Source organism: Symphalangus syndactylus, chromosome 19, assembly GCF_028878055.3.
Source record: "Symphalangus syndactylus isolate Jambi chromosome 19, NHGRI_mSymSyn1-v2.1_pri, whole genome shotgun sequence".
Lineage (NCBI taxonomy): Eukaryota > Metazoa > Chordata > Mammalia > Primates > Hylobatidae > Symphalangus > Symphalangus syndactylus.
Window position 1 is genome coordinate 18,584,981 of NC_072434.2, and position 24,463 is coordinate 18,609,443.

General features: G+C 47.2%; 1 protein-coding gene across 5 annotated transcripts in view; it reads left to right on the top strand.

Annotated features, from left to right (window-relative positions):
• The window catches only part of PIK3C2B (phosphatidylinositol-4-phosphate 3-kinase catalytic subunit type 2 beta), a 72,048-nt gene extending 49,983 nt beyond the window's left edge, over positions 1-22,065 (top strand). For all 5 annotated transcript variants that reach the window (XM_063613219.1, XM_055234244.2, XM_055234242.2 and 2 more), the window contains 17 exons: positions 289-382; positions 551-645; positions 1,118-1,298; positions 2,083-2,190; positions 3,158-3,250; positions 4,376-4,505; positions 5,615-5,751; positions 10,062-10,231; positions 10,721-10,877; positions 11,246-11,355; positions 12,271-12,472; positions 12,888-13,012; positions 14,652-14,769; positions 16,479-16,560; positions 16,945-17,051; positions 18,956-19,084; positions 19,659-22,065. In XM_063613219.1, coding sequence (XP_063469289.1) covers positions 289-382; positions 551-645; positions 1,118-1,298; positions 2,083-2,190; positions 3,158-3,250; positions 4,376-4,505; positions 5,615-5,751; positions 10,062-10,231; positions 10,721-10,877; positions 11,246-11,355; positions 12,271-12,472; positions 12,888-13,012; positions 14,652-14,769; positions 16,479-16,560; positions 16,945-17,051; positions 18,956-19,084; positions 19,659-19,847 — 2,227 coding nt within the window. In that variant the 3' untranslated portion in view covers positions 19,848-22,065. The remainder of the gene's footprint in view (positions 1-288; positions 383-550; positions 646-1,117; positions 1,299-2,082; positions 2,191-3,157; positions 3,251-4,375; positions 4,506-5,614; positions 5,752-10,061; positions 10,232-10,720; positions 10,878-11,245; positions 11,356-12,270; positions 12,473-12,887; positions 13,013-14,651; positions 14,770-16,478; positions 16,561-16,944; positions 17,052-18,955; positions 19,085-19,658) is intronic.
• The last annotated feature ends 2,398 nt before the right edge of the window (positions 22,066-24,463 follow it).

The window sequence follows — 24,463 nt, forward strand, 5'->3', positions numbered from 1 at the left end:
GTAGAGTTGAGGACTTTGTCTCATTTTCTTTAAATCATCCAAGGAGTGAGAGTGGTTACCCAGTTGTTCCCCCATGGCTCAAGGTAGACTCTGACCATGAAGAAGGCTCATTCCCAAGGGTTGCTATCCAGGGAAGGTGCTAAGGATTCTTCTAGTGACTGTGGCAGAATCTAGGGCCATTGCATTTTCTTTCTCCGTGCCTCTGAAGCCCAGGTGTGAGGGTGCTTGGCTCACAGCTGTTTCTCAATCTGCAGCTAGGTTGTCAGGGCACTGGGCTCTGTTTTGCAGCTTCCCGGACCAGGAGGTGCGTCGTATGGCTGTGCAGTGGATTGGCTCACTCTCAGATGCTGAGCTGCTGGACTACCTGCCCCAGCTGGTACAGGTGGGTGGATTGGCCCTCCCTCCAGTTTTGCTGGTCCCATCCCCAATATCCCAAGTGAGTCTGCATTCTGCCCCTTAGAAACCAGAGATCCCAGTGCAATAATAATAGGTGTAGGTTACAGGCAGTTAATGAAGCTTCATATTCTCTTTCTCCCTTTCTCCGAAACAGGCCCTGAAGTATGAGTGCTACCTGGACAGCCCGTTGGTGCGCTTCCTCCTGAAACGAGCTGTGTCTGACTTGAGAGTGACTCACTACTTCTTCTGGTAAAACTGCATGTAGAAAAGTGGGAGGTAGACCTGTGTCTTTCACGTAGGAGTATTTCACTCTTAGGCACGCAAGGGTGAGGAGCTGAGTTGTCCGGGCTTCAGTATGTTGCTGAGTTACCCTGTGGCCTTGGACCAGCATCTTTTCCTCAGGGGTCTCAGCTCACTCCCCTGTAACATGGTGAGGATTATGTTATCCTGTCTCTCCTCTACCCACACATGGCAGAAATAGAAAGGCGAAACAAGATGCAGAGGGGCTGTGAACTCTACTTAAAGTCAGAGTGAGTGCACAGACTGGGGTATGGGCACAGGTGAGCATCTCCATATAAGCCATACATACAGAGTGTATTTTCCCACCCGAGTTCGGGGTGGGTTTTGCAGTGAGTTGGAGCTGGGCCTGACTGTGTCTCCCCCTGTACCCTTGCCTTTGATCCCTGGAGTGCCCTGACTCCCAACTCCCTCTGTCTTGCAGGTTGTTAAAGGACGGCCTCAAGGACTCTCAGTTCAGCATCCGCTACCAGTATCTGCTGGCAGCCTTACTGTGCTGCTGTGGCAAGGGGCTGAGAGAGGAGTTTAACCGCCAGTGCTGGCTTGTCAATGCCCTGGCCAAACTGGCCCAGCAGGTCCGGGAGGCAGCCCCATCTGCAAGACAGGTTAGTGGGGTGAGGCTGCCTCTACCCATTTCTCATCCAGGGCTTTGGCAGCCAGTTTCTTCTTAGGAATCCTGAACAACAAGATTCCACGTGATGATTTTTGATTTTGGAGCTGGGAGCAGATGACTCTGGAACCTGTAGGCCATAAACGGGCAGTCCACAAGCTGGATACAGCCCGTGGATGTGTTTGTTTGTCCTGTAAAATATTGAAATTTATTTAGCTGTTTGTTTTAAAGGCTAAGCACAGTTGTGTAAGTTGTTCACTGCACAAGAGCACTCAGCCAGAAGGGGCAAGTGAGGGCTGAAATCCAGCCATATTTTGTTCACCATGCTGTGACCCACGGCTCAGGCCTGATGCTACCCAGAGAGGACACCTTTATCTGTTTGTACGAAGGCATTATAACCAGCCAGCAGTGTTCCTGGTTAATGACATTTAAAAATTGAGAGATTTTGTATCAACGTCCAGATTATTAGCTTTTCTTGGCAGAAGCCTAAATAGCTCTTCCCCCTTGAGAGACAGCCTGCCCTCTCTGTGCACTGTGGCCTGCTTCATGCTGTTCTGCCATCTGCTCCCCTCTAGAGCTATTTGGTCTTGCTGTTAGTGTACTGTCCCAGGCTAGGGTGTAGGGGGTCCTCCTCCTTAAGGATCTTCTGGAGGGTGTCCACACTTCTCAGGGGGTAGTTTTCATACCGACTACTACTGAGAACCCACCCCTGGGAGAGGTCTGGTTCTCTGTATGGACCCTCCATTTCACCCCTGCTGTACTCCTCCCCTTCTTTCCAGGGAATCCTCCGCATGGGCCTGGAGGAGGTGAAGCAGTTCTTTGCCCTCAATGGCTCGTGCCGCTTGCCACTCAGCCCCAGTCTGCTGGTTAAGGGAATCGTGCCCAGGGTGAGTGACTGGTAGGTTTGGGACTCTCAGAGTGGGAGAGCTCAGTGGAGGTGAGGTCCTCACTAACCAGGCACTCAAGGACGAGAAGCTGAGTTGTCTGGGCGTCAGTATGTTGCTGACTTACCATGTGGTCTTGGCCTAGCATCTTTTCCTCAGGGGTCTCAGCTCACCCCCATGCAACATGGTGAGGATTATGTTATCCTGTCTCTCCTCTACCCACACATGGCAGAAATAGAAAGGAGAAACCAGATACAGAGGGGCTGTGAACTCTACTTAAAGACAGAATGAGGGCATAGACTGGGGTATGGGCACAGGTGAGCATCGCCATATAAGCCATAAAATAAGAGAGAGATTAGGAAGAAAGGCATATCTGTGGCCTCTTCCCATTCCTAAATGTGTATGGACTTTTAGAAGCCTGACAGCTTGCAGGGTAGAGGAACTGGGTTGGAGGTTGGGCGGCTGGGCAGGTGTCTTTCTCTGATGATGTTGGAGATGAAGTCGGGGGTGGTGGTGGTGATAGCAGTTGTCATCTGTAATTTACTGAGCACTCGCTGTGCCCGGCCCTGTTCTGAGTGCTTGACGTTGGTTATGGCATTTCATCTTCACAACTCTTAGGACGTTGGTACTATTGGGAGTCCCCTTTTACAGAGGAGTAAACTGAGGTGTAGATGGGACATGTGACTTACCAGAGGTCACACAACTAGTAAGTTGTGTGCAGAATGAACTAACAGGATGGGAGGTTAAGTGCTGGAGCTGAGGTCGTAACAAACTGAATTGGGATGATGACTCTTTAACGAGAGAAGGAAGGAAATTGGGTTCCTGGGAAATCCGGAAGAAACAGTGAACAGGTCTTGGGTGGACCCGGCAGCAGCAGGGAGGCAGCATCTTGGTCTGAAGTGGAGAGGTGGTTTTCCTTTCCTGGCACGGGCCACTCTGACCCTCATCACTATCCTTTTCACTGTGGCAGGACTGTTCCTACTTCAACTCCAATGCTGTCCCCCTCAAACTCTCCTTCCAAAATGTGGATCCCCTGGGTGAGAACATCCGTGTCATCTTCAAGGTGAGAATACTTTACTCAAGCCTGGTGGACCAGGGTGGGAGAGAGAAGGAGGCAGCCTAGAGTGGCATTAAGTAGCCCCTGGGTGGTTCTCTTCCCACTGTTCCATGCTGTCTTAATGTAGGAAAGACGATTCTGCATGGCCCCAGAGGCCTAAGAACAGAGTGTTAGGTATAGGGAGGCAACTGGCAGCTCAATATCCTGAAGTGCTTTCTAGGAGGCAGAGCTCCCTCAACAATGGGTTGGGTAAGGTGGTGATCCGCTTGTCCCTCGGGTATTCAGGCAGAGGCTGAATGCCATATGGCAGGGCTGCTGAAGAGGAAATTAATATATCAGGTGCAGGTCCAACTAGATGAACCCTAAGGTCCCTTCTAACTCTGATGTATCCACAATTCTGAGAAGTAAATGATAGTCTCAGAGCATATAATCTAATGGGGGAGACAAAATACATGCATGTGACTTAGTAACTTATATATTTGCTATGCGCAAGTTCCAAATCCAAAGTGTAAACGTTCAAGTTTAAAAAAGGCCTGATGGCCTGGGTGTGGTGCCTCATGCCTATAATCCCAGCACTTTGGGAGGCTGAGGCATGCAGATCATTTGACGTCAGGAGTTTGAGACCAGCCTGGCCAAGATGGTGAGACCCCATCTCTACTAAAAATATATATATAAAAAAATTAGCTGGGCGTGGTGGCAGGCACCTGTAATTCCAGCTACTTGGGAGGCTGAGGCATGAGAATCACTTGAACCTGGGAGGCAGAGGTTGCAGTGAGCCGAGATCGTGCCACTGCACTCCAGCCTGGGTGACAAAGTGAGACATTGTCTCAAAAAAAAAAAAAAAAAAAAAAAAAAAGGCCTGATGGTCAGAGGGGCTGCATGCAGAAGCAGACCGTGGATTTAATTCAGATGGGGCCACGGGATTGAGGGACAAGCTGGAACAACACATGGGCAAACTGGAAGCTTCCCGGGCCATCTTTGACCTGGTGTGAGCTGAGTGAGCACGTCAGGGGTCTGAGGCTGGGGAACTCCCTGTCACTGTTAGTTTAGGGCCAAAGTTGAGCACTTGGGAGACCTGAGAGCTGGGGAGGCAGTGGAGATTGGATCTGGTCACTTTCTCCATCCATCCAGTGTGGGGACGACCTTCGCCAGGACATGCTAACGCTGCAGATGATTCGCATCATGAGCAAGATCTGGGTCCAGGAGGGGCTGGACATGCGCATGGTCATCTTCCGCTGCTTCTCCACTGGCCGGGGCAGAGGTCAGTTGGGAGTAGGGGTGAGGGTGGAGGCGGGGACCCCTTTGCTTATTGTCCTCCTGCCCATTGCCAACACAAACTGTGTCCTCCTCCAGGAAAGTGAAAAGGGCAAGATTATTTCATGAGAAGCTGTGGGATAGCCTTAAAAGGGAGGCATGGGAGTATAAAGTAAAACAGACCTGGTGCCGTGACAGCCAAGCATATTGTGTAGACTTTGAATCCTGATTAAAACAAACCAGTTGTAAGGAAATATTTTTTGGGCCAGGCATGGTAGCTCATGCCTGTAATCCCAGCACTTTGGGAAGCTGAGATGGGAGAATTGCTTGAGCTCAGGAATGTTTGAGACCAACCTAGATACCTCATCTCTAATAAAAATTATAAAAAATTAGCCGGGCCTAATGGCAAGTGCCTGCAGTCCCAACTCCTCGGGAGGCTGAGGCAGATGGATCGCTTGAGTCCAGGAATTCGAGGCTGCAGTAAGCCATGATGGTGCCACTGTACTTCAGACTAGATGACAGAGTGAGACCCTGTGTGAAAATATATATATAGAGAGAGAGAGAAGGAGAGAGACAGTTGGGGGAAATTTGAATATAGATTGAGTTAGATTAAAGAGTGATTGTTAATTTTTTGGATGTGACAATGGCTGCTGTCTTTGTTAATTACACTTGAAATATTTATGAGTGAAATAAAGTATCTGGGATTTGCTTTAAAATACTCCAACCAAGGTGGCAGGGAGTGGAGAAATAGGGTTGTGTGATTAGCAAACAAGATTAGCAAAATGTTGATAATTTTTGAAGCTGGGTGATAGTTACATGTGAATTCATGATACCATTCTTTTTATTCTGATATATATTTTCAAATTCCCATAGTAAAAGCTAAAAACAAAGGGAGCAGCAGCTATGAACTGGAGAGACCAAAAAGTCACAGTATGGAATAGGAAATGTGGGAATGACCTTCCTTTCTATGGTTATTCTTTTCCTATTATTATCAGACTTAGTCCAAATGCCTTACAGCTTAATTTATAAGGAAGCATGAGCACAGTCCTTGTAGTCCTCTCTCTGCAGTGCCCTTCATTCTGGTCTGGAACGTGACCCCCATTTCTCCCCTCACAGGGATGGTGGAGATGATCCCTAATGCTGAGACCCTGCGTAAGATCCAGGTGGAGCATGGGGTGACCGGCTCGTTTAAGGACCGGCCCCTGGCAGACTGGCTGCAGAAACACAACCCTGGGGAGGACGAGTATGAGAAGGTAGGGTTGTGGGTGAGGAGTGTGTCTGGTGTGTGTGTGCCTGATGCCGGCACACAGCTCTTTAACCACAAGACCCGCATTTGCTCAGAGAAGACAGCTCAGCTTTGTTGGTAGAAGGACCTACCCTTTCTTGGTTGACTGGTGCCTCCAAATATCTAGGGGTGACTCACTCAAATGCCTCTTGTAAGCTGGTTGAGAAAATCCCCTGATACTGGACTGAGAAACTTTCACTGAGTTCTCCTAGCAGATTAAGTCTTGGAGGAGGCGCCAGCTTTTGAGAGCCTATCTGTATCCCTCCCAGTTGTGGATCCTGTTCAAGTTCCCTTTTGTTCTCAGAGGGTTCGGTGGTACTTTCTAGAAAAAGAGTTGGTTGGAAGAGACTTTAGAGATCATTTTATGCCAGCCCCTTCTTTTCATAGCTGTGAATTAAGATTCACTCATTCATTCCTAGTTATGGAGCTGATGTGTGGCAAGGCTGTAACTCAAAGCTAGGATTGAGGTTAGATATGAGACAGAGACGAGTGAAAACAGGGCTGGCTGGTTCCTGATGAAAGAAGATTAGATTAGAAGTGGAGCTTTCCTGGGTGGTGGGGCCTTGGTAGCCTGCTAGGGTCCATGGCCTGTTCCCAGCCTCACAACTCTAGTCTCTGGGTTAATTAGGTTGAGGGAAGAAGGGACACTGGGAAGGAACAAATCACAATAACCAAACTCACAAGGGACTGGCTATAGGCCAGAATGCTAATTCATATAATTTTAACTTCAAGGGACCCAAGTACTGATTTATATTGATCAATGTACTTTACCCTGGAGGGAAAACCAGCATGGGCAGCCAAGGTGTAATCAGAACATTGTTTAGTGAATGTGTAATTAGATGATCTTAAATGGCTTTCGGTGTTTGTGTTCCCCAGGGCTTAATTCCTGGCCTGCTGGGCCCTCTTTGCACTCTTCTTGTGCCAGCTCATCCTCTTATTACTTCAGCTACCACCTGTATCTTGATGACCTCCGAAGCCATTCCTCTAGCCCTCTTCACTTCCTCCAGGTGGTTCTATAGCCACTTTCTTGCTGGACTTTTCCACCTATGTTTCACCCACGTCTCAAACTCTGCGTAGGCAAAACTGAGCCTGCTGTCTCTCCTTTGCCTCTTGAAACCTGCTTTTTGTGTTTGCTATTAGTCAATGGTGTGACTCTCTCTGTGCATTTACCCAAGCCAAAGCCACAGTCTTCCTGATGCTTCCCTCTATCTCACTTCTGTACCAAGCTCTGTTTATTCTTCTTTCCAGCTATCTCTCAAATCTGTCCTCTTCTTCCTATTTTGTTACCGTTGATTTTGTTCAGCTCTTTGCTGTCGGTCCCCTGAACCACTGGAATGCCTCTCTCCCATCTAGAGCCAGCCTCTGCTTGATTTCAGAGGTGGTTTTTTTTTTGGTTTTTTTTTGAGACAGAGTTTTGCTCTTGTTGCCCAGGCTGGAGTGCAATGGCACAATCTTGGCTTGCTGCAACCTCCACCTCCTGGACTCAAGCAATTCTCCTGCCTCAGCCTCCCAAGTAGCTGGAATTATAGGCGTGCACCACCATGCTCAGCTAATTTTCGTATTTTTAGTAGAGAAGGGGTTTCACCGTGTTGGCCAGGCTGGTCGTGAACTCCTGACCTCAGGTGATCCACCCACCTCAGCCTCCCAAAGTGCTGGGATTACAGGCATGAGCCACAGTGCCCAGCTGTTTTTTTTTTTTTTTTTAAGTGCAGATAAGTCTTCAAAGCCTCCGTGTGTCCTAACAGATAGCATTGCACACAGAGCCTTTTTATAATCCAGCCCTGCTGACTCCTGTAAGCCCATCCACTGCAACCTACTATCTTATGCTAACCTATGCTCCAGCTAGGCTACTAGCTGGATCTTGCGGTGGGGCAGGGGGGGCTACTACTTTCATTTCTGCAGTACTGTAGGCAATAATATTTCCTTTACCTGGAAAGTCATTTCTTCCCTTCTCATTCCTCAAAACTCTGCCGCTCTATGCTATACATTTCCAGGCCCTCTACCCTTGGAGAAGAGTAATGATTTTTTCCCTTTCTACTACCAACCTCCCATATACTTACTCTTTATACTAATATGCATTTTTCAGGTATTAAACACCCATATGCAGAGGCACTGTACTAGGTGCTGGAGTTTTGATTACTCCCTGCCAATGTAATCATCATATATGTGTAAATGTATGGAAATAATACTAAATAATAATAAATGCACAGACGAATGTACAATAATATTATAAAAATAAATGTACAGAAGAATGTACGAGAATACACACAGAGAGAAACTAACTCTGCATGTTCATGTTTAATCTCAGTCTTTCAAAGATAGCTTCTCTGCCCTTCTAGCCTTTCTGCAAGAATAATGCTGGTAGTTTCTTTTTTTTCGAGGCAGGGTCTCACGCTGTCACCCAGGCTGGAATACAGTGGCACAATCACCTCCTGGGTGCATGTGATCCTCCTGACTCAGCCTCCCGAGTAGCTGGGACTACAGGCGTGTGCCACCATGCCCAGCTAATTTTTCTATTTTTTGTGGAGATGGGGTTTTGCCATGTTGCCCAGGCTGGTCTTGAACCCCTGGGTTCAAGAGATTCACCCACCTCAGCCTAACAAAGTGCTGGGATTACAGGCATCAGCCACCACTCCCAGCAATGCTGGTAGTTTCATTTGATGACTTCCAGAAGAAAGAAACTAGAGTATTTTCTCTTGGCCACCTACTCAGCAAGAGAGTATCCCACACCCTCACATGAAACCCCTGAAATCAGGAGGCAGAGCGCCCCTTATAGAGTGAGACTTCTTGCCAGTAAGCGGCTAACACCCTGCATAACTTAGGGAGGTGAAAAGAGTTTAGTCATTTACCCACAGGCACACAGCTATTTTCTCAGCCAAAATAGGATTCATTTAAGGTAGAAAGAGCATCTGTGACAGGGAGAGGATTTGATAGAGATCCAGGTCAAGACTGGGAGTTACGTGTTATGCTCCTTATTAAGTGCTTTTATTCATTTATTTTACTTTCTTAGAAATAGTCTTTGTCTTCCAGAAGATGAATGCTGTGATTTCTTTACAACCTTTCCATTCTTAGTTTCTGGTGGATCCATCATCAGGTTGTAATTCGACAAGTAGCTGGGTGGGTGCATTCTGTGTGGAGCTAGTTTTGCAATAGGCCTTGTGAAACAGGCGAGAAGCTGTTAGGAGAACAGATCTCTAAACCCCGTGGGACTGAAAGGACGAAGTCAGCACTGTATGAATGGAGGTGACAGTGCATCTGTAGGGGTTCGGAGGAGGAGAAGTCAGTATGAGCTGGGAAGGTCTGGAAAGATATGAGACTTAAGGTCATTGAAGGATGATGGGTGGAAATTTATGGAAGGAGGCAAGGAGGGCAGGCATTCCATATCTAGTAAGCTTTCCCTCATTCCTAATTTCATATTCCTACCTGTCTATGACGATCATTGGTCTCTGCTGATGTCTTTCCTGAGTTCTTAGGAATTCTACAAACCTCACGAAGAGGATTTTGAAGGCAGGAGTGGTCTATTTCCTCATTCCATGTAGTTTTTCTTTCTGGAAAGACAGATAAGGGGATGGATGTTGACCAGACAAAATAAGATGGAGTCAACCCCTCACCACTCCTCTCCTGCTTTAAACTCAGAAATATCTCTAACATATTTTACCAACTAGAGATGTCTCATTTTCAAGTGTAAAACACTCTCTAGACGTGTTAAGCTGCCTCAGCTCTTCTTTGGAGTGCAGTGACTTTAATTAGATTAGCATTTAGCTGTTACCAAGAACTCTGGAAATGGGAATTTTATTTGGGGCAGGAAGAAGGATGACAGAATTCTGAGCAGGGTCAGGAAGAGATTCTTAAGTTGGCTGCCTCAGTGGCTGTATTTAAGATCATCATGGCCAGTTGGGGAAGTTGTAAATGTCAGTCTTCCCATCTCTTAAGGTCCCCTCAGCCTGGGCTGATCAAGACTGGGCTCTTGGATCGGTCCACTGTCTTTCCAACCAATCTCCCTAGGAGAAAGAAAAGAGAAGATGGTATTCAGATGAAGTGGTGAAGATAAACATACATATAAACCTCCATCTTCTCCATAAGACATGGAAGATGTTTCTGTGTATAAGTGTGTAAGTTAGTACATGATGAAGGATGAACAGGCAGATGTGAGACACTGTTGGGGTTCACAGAAGAGAGAGAGGCCAGGGCTGGCTGAGTTCTGTCTGGCTGTGGCCCCTGGAGTCCTTCCAAGCCAGCTTTATGTCCTCTCCTCCCATCTACCTTGGCCCCTCCCAGGCTGTGGAGAACTTTATCTACTCCTGCGCTGGCTGCTGTGTGGCCACGTACGTCTTGGGCATCTGTGACCGACACAACGACAACATCATGCTGAAGACCACTGGTCACATGTTCCACATTGATTTTGGCCGCTTCCTGGGCCATGCCCAGATGTTTGGCAACATCAAGCGGTAAGTGATCTCCTGAAGCCAGGTTGTGAGTGAAGGGCAAGGAGGTGAGCAACAGTGGTTCAGAGCTGGGACACAAGCCCATGATGGAAGCAGCTGGGCCTCAGATCATGGTCCCGGGGCTGAGCAGCATTGGAGGAGAGAAGACTGATAAAGAGGTCAAGTCCTTGCAGGGCCTTGCAGAAGAATGTGGGAACCAGCTGTTCTTCCCTACCAAGGACTGTACAAAGGGAAATGAACCAAACTGTAGCAAAAAGGAATGCAATCAGATATCCAGAAAAAAATATTGCCAGCTCACAGATAAGGAACCAATGAAGGATACAGAGATCTTTTAAGATTAAGGTAGGAAAGGAACAAAGAAAAAAGTTAGAGCCCCATCTATCCAGTGTGTCCACGTGATGAGGGATGAGGGAAACTGACCCCTGATGCAGCCCATATGGTGGGCTTCCTCCTCCATGTTGACCTTCTACCTGTATGTTCCCCTTGGCTCAGGGACCGTGCCCCCTTTGTCTTCACCTCGGACATGGCGTATGTCATCAACGGGGGTGACAAGCCTTCCAGCCGCTTCCATGATTTTGTTGACCTTTGCTGCCAAGCCTACAACCTCATTCGCAAGCACACCCACCTCTTCCTCAACCTTCTGGGCCTGGTGAGGAGCTCCATCCCTTTCCGAATACCTTCTTCTTCTTATCTGGCACCATCTTTAAGACTTCCCTGTCTTGCTGCAGAGGATTTCTAGAGATTTACCTCTCTGAGCCCCAACTGAATACCTGCCTGCCCTAGATAAAGGCAGGGACCCAGACTACCTGAGGAACAATGATGTCCGTGTAGGTGCCTGACTCCCTGCTCCAGCCCGTCAGTTCCTGTGGCCCTCCAGCCACTGCCCACAGCATCTGTCTACCTCCCTCTAGAAGGGTTAGGGAGCCTAGCTGTAGAAAACCATGCCTAAAGGTGGAGAAGCAGCAAGAATTCTCTGTTGTTACAGGCACCCTCTCTTCTTCTTTCTGCTCCTTTTAGATGTTGTCCTGTGGGATCCCTGAGCTCTCAGACCTGGAGGACCTCAAGTATGTGTACGATGCCCTGAGGCCTCAGGACACAGAGGCCAATGCTACTACCTACTTCACTAGGTAACATGATTCCTTGAGTGAATCAGCAATGCCCACCCTGATTAATTCCCAGCCTGCCGGATTGGCAGGAGGAGGACTGGGGAAAGGTGAAAGGCTTAGCTCAGATGCTAGAGCCTAGAACTGACCACGTGGATATATTGTCCCAACTTTGCCCGTGATTTAGGTAAATCATTTTGCTTCTCTCATCCTTGGTTTCCCATCTGTGTTTTGGTGCTAACCTTTGCACACAAGGGTATTGCCATCACTCTTATCTACATTCTCACTAGGTCCCAGTCAAATACTTTGTCTGTGGGGCAATGTATAATGTGGCTTTTGTAATAATTTTTAACTTTCTTGGTCAGACCCTTCCCCCTTGCCAAAACGTGGAGTTCCATGATTCAGTCTCCTCATATTTGACAATGTTTTTAGGCACACTGTGTGTGAAAGCAAGGATGTGTTTATCTATGAATGCCTACAAAATGTGGTCCGTGTAGATAATGTTCTCCACTCTTTTTTGAACTCAGAGAATTAAACTTTCTCTATTAGGTCTCCTAACACAGATTTCTGAATTGAAATCTCTAGATTGAACAGTGCTTGGTGAGGTTCTATTGTAATGAACCTTGAAATTTTTTGACCACGATATTTAGACATTTACACAGAGAGAGTGAGTTCCTAGTTCCTTTCTACCTTGGTTTGATGGTCTTTGGCTCAGGTGGGCAGCCAGGGGAGGAGATAAGACCCTAGGGTTCACGTGAGCAAATTGCATGAGATAATTGTGTGCCAGTCGTTTGCTTTATGAGGATATGACACAGCAAAATGGTTTGATCTGAGCTGATTGTTAGTCTCAGGAGTAAGAAATATTCCTTGGAACAACCCTGTCGAGGCAGCAGGAATTTGGGTTCATGGTTATATCCTCTTTTCTTATCCTCCTGCCAGGTTGATTGAGTCCAGCCTGGGCAGTGTAGCCACAAAGCTCAATTTTTTCATCCATAATCTGGCTCAGATGAAGTTCACGGGCTCAGATGACCGGCTGACCCTCTCCTTTGCCTCCCGAACACACACTCTCAAGAGCTCTGGCCGAATCAGTGATGTTTTCCTCTGCCGCCATGAGAAGATCTTCCACCCCAACAAAGGCTATGTAAGTGTTTTCTCCAGTCTGACCCCCTTTCTTGCTCTCTGCTGACCCTGGCTTACTGGGGTCCTGACTTTTTTCACACTTGCACAGTGGGCACAGGAGTTGACCGAGCATCCTGTGCTGGGAGCAGTCCTGGACCACTTCCCTCTCCTTTGCTCACGTGACCTGCCTAGAATTGGGGAGCTGAATTGGATGGTTATTTCCTCTGAGTCAAGGATCCCGGCAACATATGTGGGAAGTCTGCTTTTAGATTCCTGTGTATGTGCTATCATCTGTCTCCACTGGAGAGACTCTTGCTCTCTTCCTTCTGGAATGTGCCCCTCCCCTCAGCACATGCATACACTTCCGGACCTTTCCTACAGCCTTCACTGGGTGCAGAGGGCTCAGCAGGTACACCCTAAGATGTGGACCTTTGCAGATATATGTGGTAAAGGTGATGCGAGAGAACACTCACGAGGCCACCTATATCCAGCGGACCTTTGAGGAGTTCCAGGAATTACACAATAAGTTGCGGCTGCTCTTCCCTTCTTCCCACTTGCCCAGGTAGCTGCCCCCTTTACTATCTGCACAGAGGGATGTGGGGGAGGGGGAAAGGATACGGGATGGGAGGTGGGCAGGACTGCAGGGGCAGAAAATACCGTTTTGGACTAAACATCTGCCTGCTTTGCTTGGCCTGGTATGGAGATTGATGATAAGTGCTCCCCCTGCTGGCCGAGCTCTCCTTGCACGCAAGAGCTCTCACTCCGGGCCCACTGGACAGAAAGGAAGGCATGGTTGAATCTGATGTTTCAAAATTTCTAATTTTTTAAAGAGTTACACCATTTTTCAAATGGATAAGCAAAATGTCATATGTACATACAGTGGGATATTACTTAGCATTTAAAATGGAGGGAAATTTCGACACGGGTAACAACGTGGATGGACCTTGAGGACATTCTGCTAAGTGAAATAAGCCAGTCACAAAAAGACAAAAACGGCGTGATTCCACTTATCTGAGTTACCTGGAGCAGTCAGATTCCTAGAGGCAGAAAGTAGAAAGCTAGTTGCCCAGGTCTGAGGGGAGGGAGGTTTGGTTGTTTAATGGGTACAGAGCTTCAGTTTTGCAAGATGAAAAGAGCTATGAAGTTGGATAGTGGCGATGGTTGCACGACAATGTGAATATGGTTAATTCCACAGAACTGTACACTTAAAAATGGTTAAGATGGCAAATTTTATGTTACACGTATTTTACTGCAATTTTTTAAAAAACTACTTTTCAGGCCGGGCGCAGTGGCTCACGCCTGTAATCCCAGCACTTTGGGAGGCCGAGGTAGGCAGATTGCCTGAGGTCAGGAGTTCGAGAGCAGCCTGGCCAACATGGCGAAACCCATCTCTACTAAAAATACAAAAATTAGTGTGTTGGCATGCTTTTATAATCCCAGCTACTCAGGAGGCTGAGGCAGGAGAATCGCTTGAACCCAGGAGGCAGAGGTTGCAGTGAGCTGAGATCACGTGATTGCACTCCAGCCTGGGCGACAAAGCGAGACTCAGTCTCAAAACAAACAAACAACTTTTTAAATGAATTTTTTGGCTGGGTGCGGTGGCTCATGCCTGTAATCTCAGCACTTTGGCAGGCTGAGGCAGGCAGATCACGAGCTAAGGAGTTTGAGACCAGCCTGGCCAACATGGTGAAACCCACCTCTACTAAAAATACAAAAATTAGCTGGGCGCGGTGGTGCGTGCCTGTAATCCCAGCTACTGGGGAGGCTGAGGCAGGAGAATCGCTTGAACCCAGGTGGTGGAGGTTGCAGTGAGCCGAGATTGTGCCACTGTACTCCAGCCTGGGTGACAGAGCAAGACTCCATCTCAAAAAAAAAAAAAAAAAAGAAAAGGATTTTTACATTGATGGGAGAAACTGAGGGCTCCCGAGCCATTTCTGGGGAGCCACAGGACTCTGGCCCGCTGTTTGGTTTTCTTGTCTGGGGTCCTTGGAAATGTAGGCGTGAGATGCTGAGCAGGTGTCAGACCTGGGCACAGATGTGCAGCACAGGAGGAATTGTGAGGGTCCCCAGAAATGGAGGCTGCTGGGAAATGGGTGGTAGGGGACTGGAAATGCAAATGAAATGTGAAAAAAGCCCATTGTGTCCATTTTCTTTCCCCATCTTCACCTCCTGCATCCCCACTGCCTATGTTGCCACGCCAGCTTCCCTAGTCGCTTCGTGATCGGCCGCTCCCGGGGAGAGGCGGTGGCCGAGAGGCGGAGGGAGGAGCTAAACGGTTACATCTGGCACTTGATCCACGCACCCCCCGAGGTGGCCGAGGTGGGTGGGCTTGCCTCTCCTCCAGGCTGTCCAGGCTGGTGGGGGTGGTTGGGGAGGCAGGGGTGGAAGCATCCGGGGGCACTAGGAGTCAGGAACAGGACTTGGCACTTCGGGGTCTGTGGGCTGAATGACCAATGCTCCAGTCTGCAGAAGACAGGAGGAGGGTGGGTCCAGCCTCACAGGGTTATACACAGAAATGCAATTAAACAGAAACATGAATGCATCGAGGCACATGGTCTGAGAATGATGAGAATGAGCAGAGCCTCAGAAAGGGAGGCTCCTCTTTGAGGAAAAAATTTTTTGAGCAGGTTGAGTGTGTATTATCAACCTAGATTTTTTTTTAAACAGATAGTATTATAATGGCCCTAACAAAGTCATGAGGAATCCTATTACTAAATACTTTAACAAATCATCTGCCCCTATTGTCCATGTTCCCTTCCTATTTGTCCATTTGCAAGCATGATTTTTACAGTTTTATAGTGGTCATAGCTTAAGTGTAACTCTAGGTTCTGAGCTTTTTTCCCTTAGCGTTTATAGTATGCATATGCTATAACTTTAAATATCTGTTCCTCCAGACACCAACTTGCAGTACCATAATCTTAACCATTTTATTTTTGAAAGATATTTAGAGTATGTGTTTTTTTTTCCATTAATATTCAAGTGAGTATTTTCACACAGTTGTTTGTTTGTTTGTTTGTTTTTTGAGACAGGATCTTGCCCTGTCATTCAGTCTGGAGTGCAGTGGCACAATCACAGCTCACTGCAGCCTCGACCTCCCAGGCTCAAGCGATCCTCCTGCCTCAACCTCCTGAGTAGCTGGGACTGTAGGCATGGGCCACCACACCCAGCTAGTTTTTGTATTTTTATTTGTAAAGACAGGGTTTCACTATGTCACCAGTCTGGTCTCAGACTCCTGAGCTCAAGTGATCCTCTGGCCTCAGCCTCCCAAAGTGCTGGAATTACAGGCATGAACCACTGCACTCGGCCTGTTTTTTCTTTTTAAACTTTTTTAGTGTTAAAACTTTCAAACATGCAGAAAAGTAGAGAAACAATATAATTAGCACCTATATATCCATCACCTAAACACTTAACGTTTTGCTATATTTGCTTCTTCTATTTTTTATGAAGTATTTTAAAATAAATAACAGGCCAGGTGCAGTGGCTCATGCCTGTAATCTTAGCACTTTGGGAGGCCGAGGCAGGTGGATCACCTGAGGTTAGGAATTTGAGACCAGCCTGGCCAACATGTCTCTACTAAAAATACAAAAATTAGCTGGGCGTGGTGGCGCATGCCTGTAATCTCATCTACTTGGGAGGCTGAGGTTGCAGTGAGCTGAGATTGCCCCACCGCACTCTAGCCTGGGTGTCAGAGCGAGACTCCATCTCAAACAAATAAAAAAAGTAAATTACAGATATCATAATACTGTACCCCCTAAATACTCACTATGCATCTCTAAACAATAAAGCCTTGTTTTTAATGTAACTACAGTATTATTATATTATTCAGTACATAGTCCATATTCAAAATTTCCCTATCATCCCCCAAATTCCTTTTACTGTTGGCTTGTTAGAGCTATAATCCACATAAGAACTGCATGTTGTTGGTTGTTATGTTTCCTAAGTCTTTTTAAATCTGGAACAGTCCCCTTCCTTTTTGTATTGGGCCATTGTCTTATTGAGGAATGGCCCTGTTTCTGATTCTGTTCCAGTGTGATTTGGTGTACACCTTCTTCCACCCACTGCCCCGGGATGAGAAGGCTATGGGCACCAGCCCAGCTCCTAAGTCCTCAGGTACAGTATCTTCTCTGAGACCTTCCTGCCAACTCCTCTGAACTACCCCAAGGGTAACTGCTTCTGCCCCAACCTCTTCTCAATTCTCTCTCCTTGACTTGCCTCCTGTTCCTTTTCTTACTCTCCGGGGAATCTAGTTTCCCACCCAGGCTGTGGGGTCCATAGCTCCTTACCTGGGTTCCCCACAGGGTGGATATTCAGTTGATTATATCCTCAGACCCATCCCAATCCAGTTAACTCTAACCACATTCAGACTACACTTATGTAGATGCCTCATGAGTATCAGAAACCTGACGTGGAGAGGCTGGGGCAAGGGGGTTCAGAAAGAAAACAGAAACACCTGCCTGGCCTCTTGACCCTTCTTGGTTTCATTTGTCCCTACAGATGGCACATGGGCCCGGCCCGTCGGAAAGGTGGGAGGGGAGGTGAAGCTGTCCATCTCCTACAAAAACAATAAACTCTTCATCATGGTGATGCATATCCGGGGCTTGGTAAGTGCCTGCACAGCCCTGATTTTTTTCTTTTTTAATCTTTCTTGAGCTACTTTTTTGGGCAGACCTTCTCTGCCCTGTGGCATACGGGTAACCACCACAGTCTACTGAGCATCCACCATGGACCTATAACCATAGCAAGCCTATGGTGTGACTTAGGCAATACATGATACAGCTTTTTTTAGCTGTGGTCTCTGACAAGTAACCTAATCATTCTGAGCCTCATTAGAATGAGGAAAATGTTAAGCACCTACCTCATAGAGTCATTATGGGGATTAAATGAGATAATGCTTGTGGAATACTTAACACTATGCCTGGTTTTATTAGAATAATGATTATTATAGTAATTATAAGGGAGAGGCCCAAGGGGCTCATTACCTGGCTATAATGATTCAGCAGCCATGTGACATCCTTTGACCATGATCAAGGCAGTATATAATTACTAAATTTTTGGTATGAGTTCTAAGAACATTGTGACTAGAAGAGGAAGGGAACTTTTTCTTTCTTGAAGTGGAGTTTTGCTGTGTCACCCAGGCTGGAGTGCAGTGGCGCAATCTTGGCTTACTGCAACCTCCGCCTCCTGGGTTCAAGCGATTTTCCTGCCTCAGCCTGAGTAGCTGGGACTAGAGGCACATGCCACCACACCTGGCTAATTTTTGTATTTTTTAAAATTAGAGACCGGGTTTCACCATGTTGGCTGGACTGGTCTCGAATGCCTGACTTAAGGTGCTCCACCCACCTCAGCCTCCCAAAGTGCTGGGATTATAGGTGTGAGCCACCACGCCCAGCCAGGAAGGGAACTTGAATACTTGCATTGTGCTGCATCCTATGTTAGGCATTTTGTGTAGGTTGGGGCAGTGGGATATGGCAGGAGGAGCATGAACATTCATCCATTTATTCTTCATTCATTCAATAAATGTTTGAGTGCCTGCTATATACTGATACATTAGCTCTGGGTATGGGGGAAAACAAAACAAAATCCCTGCCCTCAGGGGGCTTACATTCTAGTTGGAAACGGCAGACAGGCAGATAAGTAAAATACATGGCATACAAGATGGTAGTAAGAGCTATGGCAAGAAATAAAGCAGAGAAGGAATGCTAGGATGGAATGAAGGGAGTAGACTTTGCAGAGTGGTCAGGGAAGGCCTCATTGTTGAGGAGGTGTCTTAGCAAGATGGAGAAGGTGAGGGAGGGAGCCATGTTTATGCATCTGAGGGCAGACTTTCCCAGGCAAAGGGAGCAGTTAGATCTGACAGCCCAGAGCCAGGAGCCTGCCAGGGGTGCATCAGAAACAGCAAGGGGCCAGCGGCTGAAGCCGACGGAGCAAAGTCAAGAGGAGTGGATGATGAGGTTGGAGAGGGTATGATGGACCAGCACCTCACCCCGATAGTAAGAACCATGGCCTTTTCCCTCAATGAGATGGGTTTTGAGCAGAGACATGACATGATCTGACTTAGGTTTTAAAAGGATCAGGCTGGGTGAATCATTAGTTGGCTGCCCTTGAGCAAGCAACTCAATCTCTGTGACTCATGTCTCTACCTCTTAGGGGTTAAGTGGACCAAATGACAAAATAGACAAGGATAGTAGATATGGCAGGAAGATACCTGGGAACATGATGGTTCACTCAAAACAGAGCACATTATGGGATGTCCTGAGGATTTGGATAAAAAGTATAGACTTGATATCATAGGCAAACCAATTGATGTTTTAATAGGACACGATGTTATCATGGTAGATATTTTTATCAGAATAGAGTGAGCTTGGAAGCAGACAAATAAATTAGTTGTGCATTGCAAGATGCCACATGGCAGATGAGAGTCTGGATCAGAGTGTGATCACAGGAATGGTGATGAAGAGACAGATGTTAAAAATCTTAACATTTTTTGGTTCTCATTCTATTGTAGCAACTGCTCCAGGATGGAAATGACCCTGACCCCTATGTGAAAATTTACCTCCTTCCTGACCCTCAGAAAACCACTAAGAGGAAAACCAAAGTGGCCCGGAAAACCTGCAATCCTACCTACAATGAGATGGTGGGTGGGGAAAATGGTGGGGTAGGGCAGGGGTTGGCAACCTGCGCCTGTTCTCCTAGATAAAGTCGTATTGAAGAACATATTAAGATGTTGTATTAAGAACATGGCTGTACTTGCTGATTTAGGTGTTGCCTGTGGCTGCTTTCATGTTGCAATGGCAGGATTGAGTAGTTGTCACATAGACCATATGGCTTATCAAGCCTAAAAATATTTACTGTCTGTCCCTTTACATAAAAAGTTTGCCAGCCCTTTTGGGCTGGGATTTCATGGCTGGGGTCTGGCCCTATCCTGTGGGAAGGAGGAGCCTGCCAGTCCTGTGCTGAAAATAAGCAGTGGCCCCAATACAAAGCCCTCACCTGCTTGAACTCTGAGCAAAGAACACAGTTCATTAATGCTTCCCTTGGAGTCTGTGTACCTTGTGTACCTTCTGTATTACCTGGGACTCTGCAGGGTCAATGCTAGCCTCAGCTGGATCAACCCTCAACAGACTTTACCATCTCCCTCTCTCGAGTTCCCTCTGGATTCTTCTTGTTCCTTCTCTCACCACTTCCCTCACCCATCTCTATGTTTGCAGTTGGTGTATGATGGGATCCCCAAGGGAGACCTGCAGCAGCGGGAGCTTCAGCTGAGCGTGCTGAGTGAGCAGGGATTCTGGGAGAATGTCCTCCTTGGTGAGGTGAACATCCGCCTGCGAGAGCTGGACCTGGCTCAGGAGAAGACTGGCTGGTTCGCACTGGGATCTCGAAGTCATGGCACCTTATGAGCCCAGCAGAGCCACCACCCAGCATCCCAGGCTGCTGGCGGGAGCTGGGGGAGAGGACTCTCCCATGAGACTCTTCCTTGTGAAGGGCCAGGGCCCTGGGCAGGTCTCCAGCTCGGTCCAGGTGATTCTGGCCTCTGTGGTAGGAGGCAGGGAGAGTAAGACATGCTCTGCTGTCTCTTCCTCTGGAGACTGAACGTGGGTTGGTTGTGATGAGCAGCCCCTTGGAGGCTGTGAGGTTGTCGCAAAGTTTTAAGTTTACCTTGTGTCAAGGGAGCAATGCTTGGTTTGGGGAGTGTGTGGGGTGGGCTGTATGAAGTAGCATTTTGGGGGTGGGTGGGTGGATATCTTAATTTTTATTTTTAAAAAATGAAATACTGATGTTGTCCTAACTGGGACAGGAAGCCTTGCGAGAAGGGACATACCTATGCCCCAGAAGGCAAGAGAGGAAGACTATTTGGACTTTTTGTATGATTAAGGTTCTTATTGGACTTTTCCCTAGGTTTTTTGTTGTTGTTGTTGTTTTGTTTTCTAGCTATAGGAACTATTTGGGGAGGGGCCCAGTGGGTCCTCGGCCAGAGCCCTCTCTAAGGACAGGTTGGGGAGGGTTGGGGAGGGCTGCCTGTGTTGGACTGAGGCTTGCGCCACTGGGCCTTTCTGATTTTGCCTCCAAAGGAGAGCACTGTGATACCTACATGTGTAAGGAAGGGCCTTCCGTATTGGGGTTCTGCTAAGGACCCGTATTCAGGGACCCATGCTGTTTTGGGGGGACTTTTCCTCTTGTCTTCCCTACTTTATTAGGACTTGCCCTGAATACCATTTTCTACCCCTTGCCTCCATTCTCCTGGCCCTTCTAGGGGTCAGCTGGTCTCTACGAATATGCTGGGGGTGCTTCCCCATAGGTCTCTCCCTTCATTTCTCTCTGGTGGGACAAAATACTGACTCAGTCCTTAGATGTAGTTTCACCCAAGAGCATCTTGGCCCTGGGAAGAGGTCCCTAGGCTGCAGATGCCACTGACTGCTTGCTAGGTAGCCTCTGGAAAGCATTCCCCATCCATCGCTCCCCACTTCTTTCTGCTGTGCTTCTTCCCTCCCAAACTCCATTTCTGTCACCGTTTTTATAAGACTTTTCCTCATTCTGTGGGGCCATAAACCTATTTAGTCTGGAGCCAAAGGGATGCCCTATCTGAAGGAAAGGGGCATGGGGTGGGGGATTCCATCAAAACTGTTGTTTTTTGCCCCATGATTTTTCTTTGGTCAGTAGGAGGCTGGATTGGAGTTGTGATTATTCCCCTGGAGCTAAGCTCAGGAGCCCAAAGGGAGAGACTGAGACTGAGTCTCTTATCTCTTCATATTCTTTATTCCCTACCAGATGGATTTTTTTTTTTTTTTTTTTTGGAGACGGAGTCTCGCCCTGTCGCCAGGCTGGAGTGTAGTGGCATGATCTCAACTCACTGCAACCTCTGCCTCCCAGGTTCAAGCGATTCTCCTACCTCAGCCTCCCGAGTAGCTGGGATTATAGGCATGTGCCACCATGCCCAGCTAATTTTTGTATTTTTAGTAGAGATGGGGTTTCACCGTGTTGGCCAGGATGGTCTCGATCTCTTGACCTCGTGATCTGCCTGCCTCGGCCTCCCAAAGTGCTGGGATTACAGGATTACATGGAGCCACCATGCCCGGCCAGTCCCAGATGAATTTTACATTTGCTCTTTTGTGTTTCACTCCAAAGGGTTGTCTTCCTTGCCAAAAGGAGGGAGGGACTTTGAATTTGATATTAACTTTTAAAGCCAGAATTGGCTGGATGTTTCCCATGATTGGGAAAAGAGTGAAATGAGGACATTCTGTAAACTGTCCCTCCCTAATTCCAAGGATCAGAAACTCCCCGTTTTGCTGACTCATTCCATAACTGGAGAAAGAAGCTCCATTGACTGAAGCCACAGGGCAGCATGGAAGTTTAAATTTTCTCTAAAATTAAAATGCCAAGGATAAAGCTGGCTGCTTCCAGGAGGGGGAAGGGGAGTGGGGAGTGGGTGGTGAAACTTTTCCAGATGAACGGACCATAAATGTGTTACTGGCTTTGTGCCTGTAGCTCATTTTATTATGACCTGTATGCTCCTGATTTAAAGAGATCTGTGTACTGTTTACTTCCCACTTCCCAGAATCCCTTGTATCTCCTTTCTCGGGAATTGTATTTTCTAATAAATGACATTTGAGAAAAAAATGAAACTATAATTTTATTTATTTTTTTGACACAAGGTCTCTCTTGGTCGCCCAGGCTTGGAGTGCAGTGGTGAGATCTAGGCTTACTGCAACCTCCACCTCCCGGACTCCATCCATCCTCCCACCTCAGCCTTCCCAGTAGCTGGGACCACAGGTGCACACCACCATGTCTGGCTAATTTTTTTTATTCTTTGTAGAGACAGGGTTTTGCCATGTTTCCCAGGCTGGTCTTGAACTCCTGGGCTCAAGTGATCTACCTGCCTCAGTCTCCCATAATTTTTAAAAGTAATTTTTTTTTTTTTTTTTTTTTTTTTTTTTGGAGACGGAGTCTCGCTCTGTCACCCAGGCTGGAGCGCAGTGGCGCAGTCTCGGCTCACTGCAAGCTCCGCCTCCCGGGTTCACGCCATTCTCCTGTATCAGCCTCTCCGAGTAGCTGGGACTACAGGCGCCCGCCACCACGCCCGGCTAATTTTTTTTTTGTATTTTTAGTAGAGACGGGGTTTCACCGTGGTCTCGATCTCCTGACCTTGTGATCCGCCCGCCTCGGCCTCCCAAAGTGCTGGGATTACAAGCGTGAACCACCGCGCCCGGCCTTTAAAAGTAATTTTTAGTAGAGACAAGGTCTTGCTACGTTGCGCAGGCTGGTCTTGAACTCCTGAGTCCAAGCAACCCTCTCACCTTGTCCTCTCAAAGTGTTGAGATTACAGGTGTGAGCCACTGCACCCAGCTGAAACTATCATTTTAAAGATTGGTTGATATTTGGCTGGGCACAGTGGCTCATCCCTGTAATCTCAGCACTTTGGGAGGCCAAGGTGGGTGAATCACCTGAGGTCAGGAGTTTGAGACTAGCCTGACCAACATAGTGAAACCCCATCTTTACCGAAAATACAAAAATTAGCCAGGCGTGGTGGCACGTGCCTGTAACCTCAGCTACTCAGGAGGCTGAGGCAGGAGAATCGCTTGAACCTGGGAGGTGGAGGTTGCAGTGAGCCGAGATTGTGCCATTGCACTCCAACCTGGGCAACAAGAGTGAAACTCCATCTCAAAAAAAAATAAAAATAAAAAAAGATTGGTTGATGTTCAAATGTTTACATTGAAACATCTGAACATCTGATGTATGAGATGAAAATAATAATAGTGGTTTTTTATACCACCAAATGGTAACTTTTATATGTACTAGTGCACTGCACTGACCAGTTTTACATTTGTCAGCTAAATCTAGCCTCACAACAACTTGATCAGGTGTGTACCATTATCCATTTTACAGATGAAGAAACTGAAGCTCAGAGGGATGAAGTAACCTGCCTAAGGGCACACAGCCAATAAGTCTTGGAGTTTGAACCCAGGTTTGTTGCACTCCAAACCTTGTGCAACCCCTCCTAGGCAATGTTTAATACAATCCCTTAAATTGGTCTAATTGGTATTTCGGGTGCTTTTTTACATGATATCATCTTCCATTACAACTGCCCTGGACAGTAAGTATGGCTCATTCATGAATTCTGCAACAAACATTCACAGTTCTTACCAGTGCTACCTAATGGTATGCCTCCATTCATTAAAAAAATACATTGTATTGAATGCATCCTGGGCCCTGTACTCTAGGTAGGGGATTGGGGCTTACCAAGGTAAATTAAGACAGTTCTCTGCATTTAAGACGTTTACTACCAGGGCTAGGCACAGTGGCTCACGCCTGTAATCCCAGCACTTTGGGAGGCTGAGGCGGGCAAATCACAAGGTCAGGAGATTGAGACCATCCTGGCTAACATGGTGAAACCCCGTCTCTACTAAAAATACAAAAAATTAGCTGGGTGTGGTGGTGGGCGCCTGTAATCCCACCTACTTGGGAGGCTGAGGCAGGAGAATCGGTTGAACCCAGGAGGCGGAGGTTGCAGTGAGCCGAGATTGCACCATTGCACTCCATCCTGGGCAAAAAGAGTGCAACTGTCTTTAAAAAAAAAAAAAAAAAAAGTTTACTACCTAGTAATATTTAACCAACTCCATTTTATAGGAGAAAAAACTGAAACTTGAGATGCCTCACAACTATGAAGCCACTACAGCATAACCATAGCCCAGAAGTGAATCCCCCAAGTGCAGGATGGAAGTGAAATGACCCTTGTTCAAGCATTGTACCCAGAAGTCTTCAAAACTCTCTAGTGGGGAGTCATGTTTCATACTGGGGAATTCTGTGGGGGCTTCCAGGGGATTTTTCAGTAGTAAACAGTAGGAAATGTTACCTGGTTTATTTCTAGATGGTCTTGAGGTGTCACTGCAGTTCTGGGCAAGTCCCTATGGACTTTTTAAAGGTTAGTACTTGAATCTGCCAAGAGTCTTAGTGAAGGAAATTTCGTGGCCAAATGAGGTAGAAATCTGAACCCTCCTGAGGGAGGGGGAATGAGAGA